This window comes from Hydra viridissima, unplaced genomic scaffold (assembly GCF_058129835.1).
Source record: "Hydra viridissima isolate aposymbiotic clone 2 unplaced genomic scaffold, HvirCarnegie_v1 scaffold_15, whole genome shotgun sequence".
Taxonomy (NCBI): domain Eukaryota; kingdom Metazoa; phylum Cnidaria; class Hydrozoa; order Anthoathecata; family Hydridae; genus Hydra; species Hydra viridissima.
The window spans coordinates 5,392,267-5,404,174 of record NW_028324314.1 but is presented as its reverse complement, the minus strand read 5'-3'; the positions used below and the strand labels follow the sequence as shown (position 1 = coordinate 5,404,174).

At 27.2% G+C, this 11,908-nt stretch overlaps 1 protein-coding gene across 6 annotated transcripts in view; it reads left to right on the top strand.

Annotated features, from left to right (window-relative positions):
* Positions 1-667: 667 nt before the first annotated feature.
* The window catches only part of LOC145193115 (tubulin-specific chaperone D-like), a 37,805-nt gene continuing 26,564 nt past the window's right edge, over positions 668-11,908 (top strand). For 2 of the 6 annotated variants that reach the window (XR_016447553.1, XM_090072696.1), the window contains exons 1-11: positions 668-824; positions 1,124-1,261; positions 1,375-1,425; positions 1,790-1,887; positions 2,050-2,151; positions 7,357-7,485; positions 10,326-10,381; positions 10,814-10,896; positions 11,203-11,282; positions 11,603-11,648; positions 11,796-11,884. Coding sequence is in view for 2 of the 6 variants with exons in the window: in XM_090072696.1 (XP_089928822.1) it covers position 824; positions 1,124-1,261; positions 1,375-1,425; positions 1,790-1,887; positions 2,050-2,151; positions 7,357-7,485; positions 10,326-10,381; positions 10,814-10,896; positions 11,203-11,282; positions 11,603-11,648; positions 11,796-11,884 (873 nt within the window). In the remaining 4 variants the exon portion in view is untranslated. Of the gene's footprint in view, positions 825-1,123; positions 1,262-1,374; positions 1,426-1,789; positions 1,888-2,049; positions 2,152-7,356; positions 7,486-10,325; positions 10,382-10,813; positions 10,897-11,202; positions 11,283-11,602; positions 11,649-11,795; positions 11,885-11,908 lie in introns of those variants that run through there. The other 4 variants (XR_016447554.1, XM_090072698.1, XM_090072697.1 and 1 more) reach the window with 3 other exon arrangements.

The window sequence follows — 11,908 nt, the reverse complement described above, 5'->3', positions numbered from 1 at the left end:
CGGACAGAAAATCCCCTGTTAATGCTCGGTTTGTTGTGAATGAAATCGCAATCACTTAATGAAATCCTTGACAGACGCTCACTTACATCTTTTCCCAACACTCGAGAAACACTCGGGAAAGCCTCGGGAAAGCCTCGGGAAAGCCGTTGATGTTTTAAGCAAAACCTAAATTTCTTGATTGTTAAACGATTGCGTAAATGTTTTAATTCAAAAATAGATTTTTCATTTTTATAATTGATTTTAGCGTTTAATTTAGTTCAATCACTTGTTTCATAACGATTATAATTTTTTTTTCTTGTAGTTACAGATTTATTAAATTTTTTTCCAAAATTTTAAGCGACTTTCTTTACAAAATCGTAAACTTGAAATTTACCTTGTTCCAAAAACATTCTATAGTAGTGTGACTTAATTTCATTTTATATACTCTTGTCATATGTTTAGTATATTCCTTATATTCCTATATTATTCTGGTTATCTGGTTATCAATTTGAAAAAATTTCCCTTACCAAAGCCACTTTTAATTTCCCGGGAAAACTCAAAAGGCCTCATTTCACGGGTCCTATTTTACGGCGATACTAGCAATTGATTATTTCGTTATCACCATTTCTTAATCGGTAAAATATTGTTTAAAGAATTTTTTGCAGACCTTTTGGGACACACATTTGCGTTTTTTTTACCGAGAAATATAAACAACTTACAAATGAAACATTGTTCATTAACACATATGTTGAAGGCAACATAAATCTATTAAAGTTTGACACATAGAATATAAAATTTTGTTTAAACCATACTTTAGCTTTATTAAACCGCTCTTAGAGTCAAAAGTAAGTTTTTCATAGGCACCAGTTATGCTATTTAAAAATCTATTGCTTTAAGTGTAATCTACTTAATGACGCAGGATTATTCAGAAATCCTATCTTCACACAGTTATTTTTGCTTCAATATGTCACTGTAAAAAAATCAACTTTTTTTAGTTTTCTAAAAATGTAATTGGTTTTTATTAACATAAAATTACATTTCTGAGTATTTGGAGAAAAAAAAGTTTATTGTGTTTTAGCAATAAAATATTTAAAGCTTCATAATGTGGAATAAATTGTTTTTTATTAACATTTTTATAATATAGTGAAAATGGAGGATAATATTGTTACCAACAACTTAGATGGGTTTAAACATGATAGTGATGTTCATAAAATTATTGATGATGTATCTTCAAAATGTGATCATCAAATTTTACTAGAGACTGATATTGAAAAAATGACTGGTAATATTGGATATTTTTTGTGAAAGTATTATTTTTGTTATAATAATTGCTAGATATCTTTTGATGAACTGCTGCATTTTTCTCTTTTTACTATGTATTGAACTTTACTATAGTAATAGTTGGTCATTATCAAGAACAACCTCATCTTTTGGACTTATATCTAGGTATTTACATTTTATTGGTATGAGTGTTAAATTCAACTGATTTGAAAATTGTGATCTGGAGCAGTATAATATTTAACAAATTTTCTTTAATCTAGGTGTTTATGTCTTTTTCTTATATCTAATAAGAAAAAAATATATATCTAATAAGAAAAAGATATAAAATCCAATTAAATTAAGTGAATCACAAGACCTAAAAATAGAATATACGAGTTTAAGACCTTTTTACATTTTGATGTTTTCACTTAAAAAGAAAATTGTTAAATCTAGGTTAAGAAGTACCTTTTTTCATGATGCTTCATAGAAATTTGTTAGACTGTAGGAATTAAATAAGTGTTTTAATGTTTTAAATCCTTATTTTTTATAGAGAGAATTATTACGAAGTTGCTCAATCTCATCAAAGATTCCCAAACTCCAAAAATTAGTATGCATCAGTATTGCAAGTACTTGTACTTATTTACAAAGGTATAGTATTTATTGACAAAGTATTTTTAAGAATAAGAAAAGGTTTTGATTTTAAGTAGTTTATCTTATGATATATATTTTTTAATGCTTGATATTTGTATCTTCAGTTTAAGATTTGTTAATTTGCAAAGGCATTATTTATCTTTATTATTCAAATTTTAGGTGAGGGGATATAAACAGTCATTACGATATTTTTCGCATGAAGTCTCAGACTTAGAGATTGTTTTAAAATTACTTAATGATCAAAACTCAAATGATTATCAAGTACGAACTTTTTATTTTATTTTCTAGCTTTTAATATTTATTACAGTACTACTCAAAATGAAAGTTTGCAACATGAATTCTCTCAACCCCTAGATTTATTCTATCATATATAAAGGAAAAAATTCAAATCAATAAAACGTTGTTAACTAGTAGAATAACATAAGTGAACACAACAAGTGTTGATTACAACAATAAGTCAACTCTATCTTATTGTATACAGTGTGCTATATACAATTCAGACATAATGTCAGTTGCTGCAGGTTTTTTCAATAATGATTGACATTTTGCTCCTCTTAGTTTGTGATGATGAAATTAATGTTCTGAATCAGTGACAACCCACATTCAGCAGTATTATTGACAATCTTCAACTGCTGTGCTTTTTGATGGCTGATGTTATTCTGATTATTTCAGTTGATCAGATCCTCCTGTAAAACATCTACTTTAACATGCATTGTTAAACTTTTTGGTGCTTTCCAAAACAAAATGTGAACAAAGTATCACCTGAGACACGTTACTTTAATCAAGTAGTTCCACAATATTGTAGGGTTGTCATTGCTAATTTTCAACAATGCTACTACTTTCCCAGCCTTCTCAGTTCTAGAGATTTTGGTATCTAAGAAAGCCAATCTCTTGATTTGATTACTTCATATTTACTCTAAGATTACCAAAAATGGCTCAATGCACTGTGAAGTTTTTATGGAGTAATATCAGCTTTACCTCTCAATCATGCTGTCATTTCTCTTTAGCTGTTATTATATCTATTTTCCTTTTATTTTAAGTTTCATGTTGAAAGTACTCAAGCGTCCACACCTTTCTTTTCTGTGCAAAAAAAGAATCTTGATTTAACTTCAAACATCTTAATGTATGGCAACAATCACATGATTAAGACCCCAATTTAATTCATTTTCCTCTTATTGTTCTATTTCTCTTTATCTAGAAGTTACCTTAGAACCACTACCGTAAAACCAGACTTGTGACTTGTTGACACAAAGAGAGCTTTAAATCTATTATGGATAAGTAGAACTCAAAATAATTAACTGGAAAAATTGTGCAAATAACACAGCTTATAGCTGTTAACTGTAAAACTATATTTATGCTAATTATTTTAAAATAGCTATATTTCAATTTGCTTGTATTCAAAACAAGACTTAGAGTCTAAAAATGGTAATTTAAATTTCTATACAAATTAACATGGACATTTGTGCTCTGTATTTCTCTGTAAATTAACTGTAATTTACTGTAGTTTAAATTAAAAAAAAAAATTCAACTTACTGTTCCATCTCAGAAATCTAGTTGTCCTAGATGGGATGATCAAATAATGTTCACTTGAATTTTTTTTTAATTTGTTTTATTAATTTTTTTATATTTGATTACATTTATTTTATAAAACTATTGGCAATACATTAATGCTAATGATGAACATTTTTTCCTCACTAAATTAGTTTTAAATAATGAATTAGAAAGGGTTAGCAAAATTTATCTAATTTTGAAAGTTTAAATTAGTTACTAATCACCTACTAAAATATAACTAGGGATGGCAATCCCGGTATCACGAAATCCCGGAATTCCATGCAAATTTTTGATCCTGTAATCCCGGGATTTTTAACAAAAGTTTTCCAGGATTTCGGGAATGTAATAAAAGAAAAATAAAGATAAATAGGGATTAAGTTATAAACTTATTTGTACATTATAAAGTGTCTAGTAAATATAATCTTTGGTAAAATATTTATTTCATAGCTGTATTCTCTTTGCAATGATTAAATTTAATTTCGAATTTTCGGCTTCATTTTCTTCCAAATCGTCACAGAATTAAAGAGTTCCATCTGCTTTTTTCATATTATAAGTTTTAATTAACAATTTATAATAATAAAAAACAAAAAATTTAAAATATTTATAAATAATATTATTTGTTTAATTATGAAGCATAAATAAAAAAAGAGTTATAGTTGAAATTATAAAAAATGACAGGAATAAAAACATTAACTAAGAAAATTTGAAAGTTAAATTCTCACAACAGCAAAAATTAGATAGAACCCTACAATTCTTATGCGACAAAATCTATGCGTGATTCTCAAAAATTTTTCAACAACGGTTTAAATTAATGAAGTTTTCAAAATACACAAGGTTTTTTAAGTAAACAAGCTTTTTTTTGCAGTTATTCAAAGTGGTAATCATTTTCACAGTAACAAATTCAGTTAGAATTATAGATTTGATAAAGAAACGTAAGTTGAAATAATTTAAGAACTTTAGAAATTTAAAAAAAGTTGAACTTAAGTAAATATCATGAGGAACTACGCTGAATTCAATAGCACAAATCTGATATGGAGACATTTCTTAAGAGGAACAGATGAAACAACCATGTGCAAAGTTAGTACATGCAAAAAAATATTGAAAATTGCTGGTGGTTTAACAAAAGGTCTACATTCCCATTTACTGTCTAAACATAAACTTAAAGTAAAATTGCAATTGCAAGTACCAAGTTTATCCACTAGAGCTTCAAATTCAAAAGATTTAGAAGAAGAACCTCAAAATAAAAAACCAAAAATCACGAACTATTTTTCAACAAGTTTGAAAAAAGAAGAAAATCTATCTGAAGTGTTGGCGCATATGGCAGCAAAAGATGGTATATCATTTAGTACAATTTGTAATTTCATTGATATACGAGTCGGATTAGTTGCACGAAGATATAAAAATGTCCCAAAAAAACATAATACTATCAGAAAAATGGTATTAGACTACTACGAGCAGATTAAAAAGCAAGTTATAAAACAAATAATTGATCAAATATCAAGAGGCTCTAAATTTTCCTTAACACTTGATGAGTGGACTTCTTTTGGAAACTGTAGATATATGAATGTGAATGCACATGAGTTGAAAAGTTATTGGAACTTAGGTTTGATTCGCATTTTAGAGTCTATGCCAGCAGAAAAGTGTGTTTTACTTCTAAAAGAAAGACTCCACAACTTTAAAATAAACCTTGAGGATGGTATCATTGGTATTACGACTGATGGTGCAAGCATTATAAAGAAACTTGGAAAAATTCTAGAAATTGATCAACAATTATGCTTTGCCCACGCTCTACAACTGGCAGTTATATTAGTTCTTTACAAAAAAGACACCAGTCACTTGGAAGTTGATGAAAGTTTAGATGATGAGAACACTGCTTTTGCAAATTTAGATAACATAGATAATGATTACAATAGTGAATACGTTTATGAAGAGGAAGATTGTACGTGAGATTCGAACGATTCATTGTTAATTAATGAAACATCTGAGGTTACAATTAAACATCAAATTACAGGACCTATTATAACCAAAGTCAGAAAAATTGTAAAAATGTTTAAAAAGATCCCCAACAAAAAATGAAAATTATTTACAAAAGTACTTAAAAATTGAGTTTAGAAAGGTCATCCATTTAATCATGGATTGCAAAACCTGATGGAGCAGTTTGTTTCTTATGCTTGAAAGAGTTGACAAGTTAAAGTATTGTGTTAAAAAGGCATTTCTAGATTTAGAATTGGATTCCAATTTTGATAATTCAGTTAAGATGAACGAAAACGAATATCGAACCATATCAGATTTAGTGGTACTTTTGACTCCCGTTAAAGCAACTGTGGAAGCACTTTGTCAACGAAACGCAACTTTAATTACAGCTGATATTGCATTAGAGTTTATGCTGACCAAAGTAAAACAACAACAAACTGAAATTGAAAAACCATAGTATGCCGCTTTGAGTCACCGAATTAAAGAGAGGAGAACACCATTAAGCAGCACAGTTTATTATCTTCATAATGGCAAGGTTACTTCATCCAAAATCCCAGATGTTTTTGTACCAAATACAAGTGCCCAAAATAAAAAAATTATAATAAACCTAATAAAGCGTCTAAGCTTGGCAGATATAATTACATCAGCAGAGGTGAATAGTGATAGTGATGCTCAAATGAGCGAGACTTTATCAAGCAAGGAGTGTGAAAATAAAATCAAAACTGTTAGTGAAAAATTAAATGAAGTTATGGGAAAAGGATTGGCAGTAACACAAACACTACCTATAAGGGTAGAAATTATAGCTTCTAAAGTTCAATTAGAAATGTCAATATTTGAAAGTGGTGCCACAAGAGGTAATCATCTTCAAAAAGCATATGATTATATACTATCTATATGGCCAACAAGTGTGGAGTCCAAACGAGCATTCTCAGCGGCTTGGTTTTTATGCTCAAAAAATCAAACGCGGTTAATTGACGAAATGATTGATGCTTTCATTTTTTTTAAGGTGGTACTTTCAAAAATGTATATAATTCATGTATACTCATGTATATTCATATTATTTTTACTTATATTGTGTTATCTTTTTAATGCATTGTTTTATAATTTAAATTACTTAGGTTAATTAGTAAATGAACTATTTTACTTAACTAAAAAATGAAAAATGAATAATTTATTAATAATATAATTGTATTATCAATAAATTAATCATTTTTCAGTGTTTAATGAGTACTTAAAAATTTGTTCTTCACATGCTTCACTGCCAATAATTTTTTCTGCTTCCTAATTAATCCTGGGATTTCCCGGGGATAAATATCTTAATCCCGAAATCCCGGGATTGAGAATGTCTGGGATTTTGCCATCCCTAAATATAACTAAAGAAAAGTAAATTGTCAAAAAAAATGGAAGACATCTTTTTTGTTTACTTTGATGATTTGTCTTGTTTTATAATGAAATGTTATGAGCTGACTCATAAACAGATTATTTTAAAACTGCAATTTAAAACCACATTTCAGATTGCTTGTGGTTATACAAATGAGTTATGTTGGAAAATAAATCAAAATTGATTATTTGACTTTAGAAGTTTGACAGCTTTCATTCTCATTCTTTGTTACTAACAAAACAATAAAAAGGACAATTTTTACACAATAAATAAAATTTAGAGGAACAATTTTAAATACTTGAGTCAAGTTACTTAAGAAAAATACTTTTAATCTCCATGCAAGTTTCTATGGCTTATAGATAAATTGTGGATCTTTTGACCTATTTCACAAATTTGTTTATATTCAACTGGATTATCCCCTATACATGTTTTTAAGAGTTGTTTTACTAAAACCATTAAAAAGAGTTACTAAGGAAAAAAAAAGCTTAAAAAGTTTGTTATATTTAAAAAAAAGAATTTATATCTGGATCTAAAACTAGTTAAAGTGTCATTACTTTTAGACATGGGAGACCCGTTATGTTTTACTTTTGTGGTTAGCAATTATTTGTATCATCCCATTTGATCTTGCAAAGCTTGATGGTGACTCCAAAGGAAAAAGTATCACAAACAGAATTTATGATGCTGTAATGGTGAGTCTTTTTGATACTAAAACCATGAGAATTAATTTTTTTTTATCCTAAAATTCTCTAAATTTTGTTCCAATCATAAGATCAAATCTGAAAAGAAAGATGATCTCTTATATTTAAAAGAAAGAAAAATTTTCCAATAAAGTTGATATCAATGGTTAACAGCCAAATTAACTTAACCAATATTTTTGGTCAACTTTAATTTAAGGCAATTTATTATTTTTATTATCTTTTTATTATAAGTAACTTTTATTTTCCCTCCTAAAAAATTCCCATTAATTCCCATAATCCATTCTGATTCCATTTCCTATTCTGATCAGTATAATCTCCAATTACACAGGCCAACAATAAAATAACAATTTTGCTTAATTCTTATGTTTTTGGATGTGCCAAGTCCAAAAAAAGTAATAAAAAGTTGTATCACCCACCATTTTTTTTTTTACATTTGAATATGCAGAGTATGAAAAATAAGGTTTTTCATTAAATATTTGTGCATTTTAATATACTACCGTAAACATTCTTCTTTGTGTACAGCTTTTTGTTTTTAGTCAACTTAATCTCAATTTTCTGCCCATATGCTCTAAATGTGACTAACCATGGTTATAAAAACTTTCCTAACAGTTTTTGTTATGTATGTGGTGATTTTGTAATTAAAAAACATTAAAAATTGTTAAAAAGTGTTGTTATATTTTGGAATAATATACATTGAACAAGAAACTTAGGGCCCCATAAAAGGTGTTTAATGTTTGTGTTATGGTACTGTCCCTGGTAAAACTTAATAATGATCCCATTATTGGTATCAATATTAATTGCAGATTATTCTTAGATTAAAATATCTACTAAAATCTGTAATAAATCAAGGTTAACATTTACAGTGAATACCAAGAAAAACCTTTATGTTAATATACACATTTTTGTTAGAGTAACTGAAAAACTAACAGAAATATTTGATTTTTACGATTTTGATTAAAAACTTCGTCAATTTACAAGGTTCAACAACGTTATATCTTCTTTTACCACAATCTTTTTATAAATAATGTTACCTAAAAGTGAAAAGTACAAAAATAAATTGTTTTTTAATTGAATAACATAGTTATTAGTTTTTAGCAAGTGGAGTTTGGAATGCTTAAGTTGATTTGAAACATTAATTGATGTTTCTAAAGAACCTAACATTTTTGAAGAATGTCAAGATTCTGCTTACTGCATTCATTTTCTATAAATTGACTGCCTTGAAATGGTTGCATCTGAATATTCAGCTTTACAGGCCAGTCTTTTGCTTTTAGTCTGGATTTCTTGAACAGATGTTTAACAATCCCCAAAACGAGATGATATTCCATCAGTAGGATCATATCTATAACGAGTTCAGAGTTCAACAAGAGCCAATAAAGTTTTGATCACATTATTAAAATCCCTGGCCTTAGTTTTTTTTGATTCACCTGCAACAAACTTGTTGTGATTCTTCTTCAGAGTTCTTGAGACTCCTCTCTGTCAGAAAGATTTTCATGTTGTAATTAGCATGGTGTTTGCTAGAATGTGATTGAATTGCACACCAAAGGTTGGCAACTTTGAGATTACATGAAATAATTGACCTTGTATTGTTTGTTTTGATAAAATCCTTCAATGTTCTTATAGGGTTCTTGAACTTCTTACTATTGCAATGTTCAATTAGTAGATCAAGTAGAAGTTGTTATCAATTTTAAAGATTTCTCTTAAAGGCTATATGCTTTATCATTTCCCTGCAATCTTTTAATTTTGATTCAAAAATGATCCTCCACTATCAATTTTAGGTTTGATGAGGTAAATCACCTCTATTTAGCTCATTAATCTTAGAATTGTTTTTCAAGTAGCAAATGATTGGTTATTTCTTCTAAATTCTTTCAATGAACAACTTAAATGTTCCAAATGTTGACTATTGACAATATAAATTGAGAGTTTCTTTGCTTCAGCAGCTATTTCTGTTTAAAATATGGCTCAACAATCCTGGTGCCAAATAAGCTAAACAAAATCCCTCATTTAGGAGTTTTTTGGTATTGAGCTGAAAATTTACCATGTTATTGGTTTTGAAAGTGTTGGCAAAGAATGCTTTTGATGATCTTTAGCAAATCAAACAATAATTATATTTTCTAGAATTATTTAGAAATAATATTGGTAATGATTTAATGAAGCCAATTCAAAAACAATTACTTGAAATAGATTGCTTTTAGTTGCTTGGTTGAGCCTGGTGGTACCATTTTAAATTTGTTATGTGAATAGGAAAAACTTAAAGGATAAGCAAGGATTTTTTTTTTCTTTTTTTTTTTTTGTATTAAAAACAGGTTTTTATTCTTGGAAATTGCTGTAAATATTAACCCTGATTTTTTTTAGACAATTCTCTGCATCCAAATAATTGACAACATAAAAAAAAAGTTATGTTGTGTTCTATAATAAATTCCTCAACTTTGTTAAAAAATTATTTAATAACAAATGAAAAAAACAATTACATTTTCCTACAAAATATTTTACTTATATAATTATTATTCTAAATTAATCCACCTGATTGCATTCTTTTTACTTAGCGCTTTTGCATTACTTGTCTTATGGTAAAAAAGTAAATTAAGCAATAGAGTTCTTAAAACTTAATTTTTTTATAATTTTTATTTGTATCATTTATATATGCTCATTATTTTTAAAATATACACTATTGTTAGTATTTTTAATATTATTATAATAGTATTTATTAACATTTTCACTATTGATATTATTATTTTCATTAAAGTTGTATAATTATTTTCATCTGGAAACTTAAATAACTTTTTTTTGTTTTTTAAAAATTAAATGCAGCTTGAAAAGTTTGTCTTCTTTAGCCATACTTCCTGGCAGTTGACAAATGTAAAGATGCTTGTGCTTATCTACTAGCAAAGTAAGTGCTAAAGGTTTCCTGGTTTCTATTGTATTTGTTTAGCAGGTTTTAAAACTAAGCTGAAACCGGTTGAGAAAATAAAAAATTGACTAATCATGAAAAATTCCTTTTTTAATCTAAAAAAAATTTAAAATCTAATGAAGTCTTCCCTAAGAATTTAAACTATAGTGAAATTCGAATGTTGAGTTTCAAAAATGTTTCTACTAAAATCTATAAAACCTGAACATGAACAGCACTTAACATTTTACTGATGATGTGGAGCAAGGTAAGCATGACTTCTTAATTACTGAAATTTCTTTTTTTTAACAAAGGTGATTTTAAAGCAACCATAAAACTGTTAAAAAAATTGAAATAACGAATTCAAAAAATTTGAATTATAAAATTTGATTTAAAGTAGTATAAGACTTTTAAAGTTTATTTTGTACTTAACAGGTTTCTGACTCGACCAGATATGGTGCAAGTTAAGTTACCAGAATTTGTGAATACTTCAAATGAACTTTTAATTTGTGTCAAAAGTAAGAATTTAAATTCTTGACAAAACCACATGAAGTTGTAGTATTTACTTATTAATAATTACTTATTAATAATTACTTATTAATAATTACTTATTAGTAGTTACTTATATTAGTTACTTTTAAGCAAAATGTTAGTAATAATGCTAAATATTTTAATATTGCTTTCAAATAGACAGTTCTGCCATTAATAATTTTATCTATAACTGCACTATCTGTAACTTTATTATCTCTAATTCTACTTCAACTTCTACTTTTGAAGGCCCATGTTTTATTTTAAAACTTTATAATCAAACTTTGTGATTCTAGTGATTCATGAGAAACCCAACAGCCATGCTACAAATGTAATCAATCTTCAGCAACAACTTATTTCAACATTAGGCACACTGGTAAGTTTTCTGGTGATTTAGTTTTTAAAAGACAAAAGTGTTAAGACAAAACTTTAGAGTTATTTTGTAATAGAATTCAGAGAGCACTATCTTTTTGTTTATATAGTGAAACTGTTGTACAGTAATTGCCATATTCAAAAACAAAATTGTTTCATTATTAATAATATTTATTTCATAACTTCAATTTATTATTGTTTTTATGATTATAAATTTTAGTTTAATAGATGTAAAAATAAAAGTTTTATAGAGATGACTTAAGGTGCAATCAAGTAAGATATAATCAAGTCTAATCATTTTAAGAACTTCTCTTGTTTTATTAGACTCTCATTTTTAAGTATGGAAAAAGAGAAGACCTTTTACCTTATGGTAGATATTTTTCATGTTCTAATCTTTGAATTTTATTCTAATTGTAATATGTAATGCAACAGTAGAGTTTAGTTAGTTTTTGTAAAAAAATGTAAAATTAAAATTAAAAAATAACATCTTGTTGTTTCTTTTTTATTATTTTTTTAGCGTCAAATTTATTCAGGTCATTAGAATGTCCGTTTGCGTTAAAAACTAGTAATTCTCTTATACGAAAACTCACTGTAAAATTAGTTCAGGTGAAATAATAATTTTACAGTTTT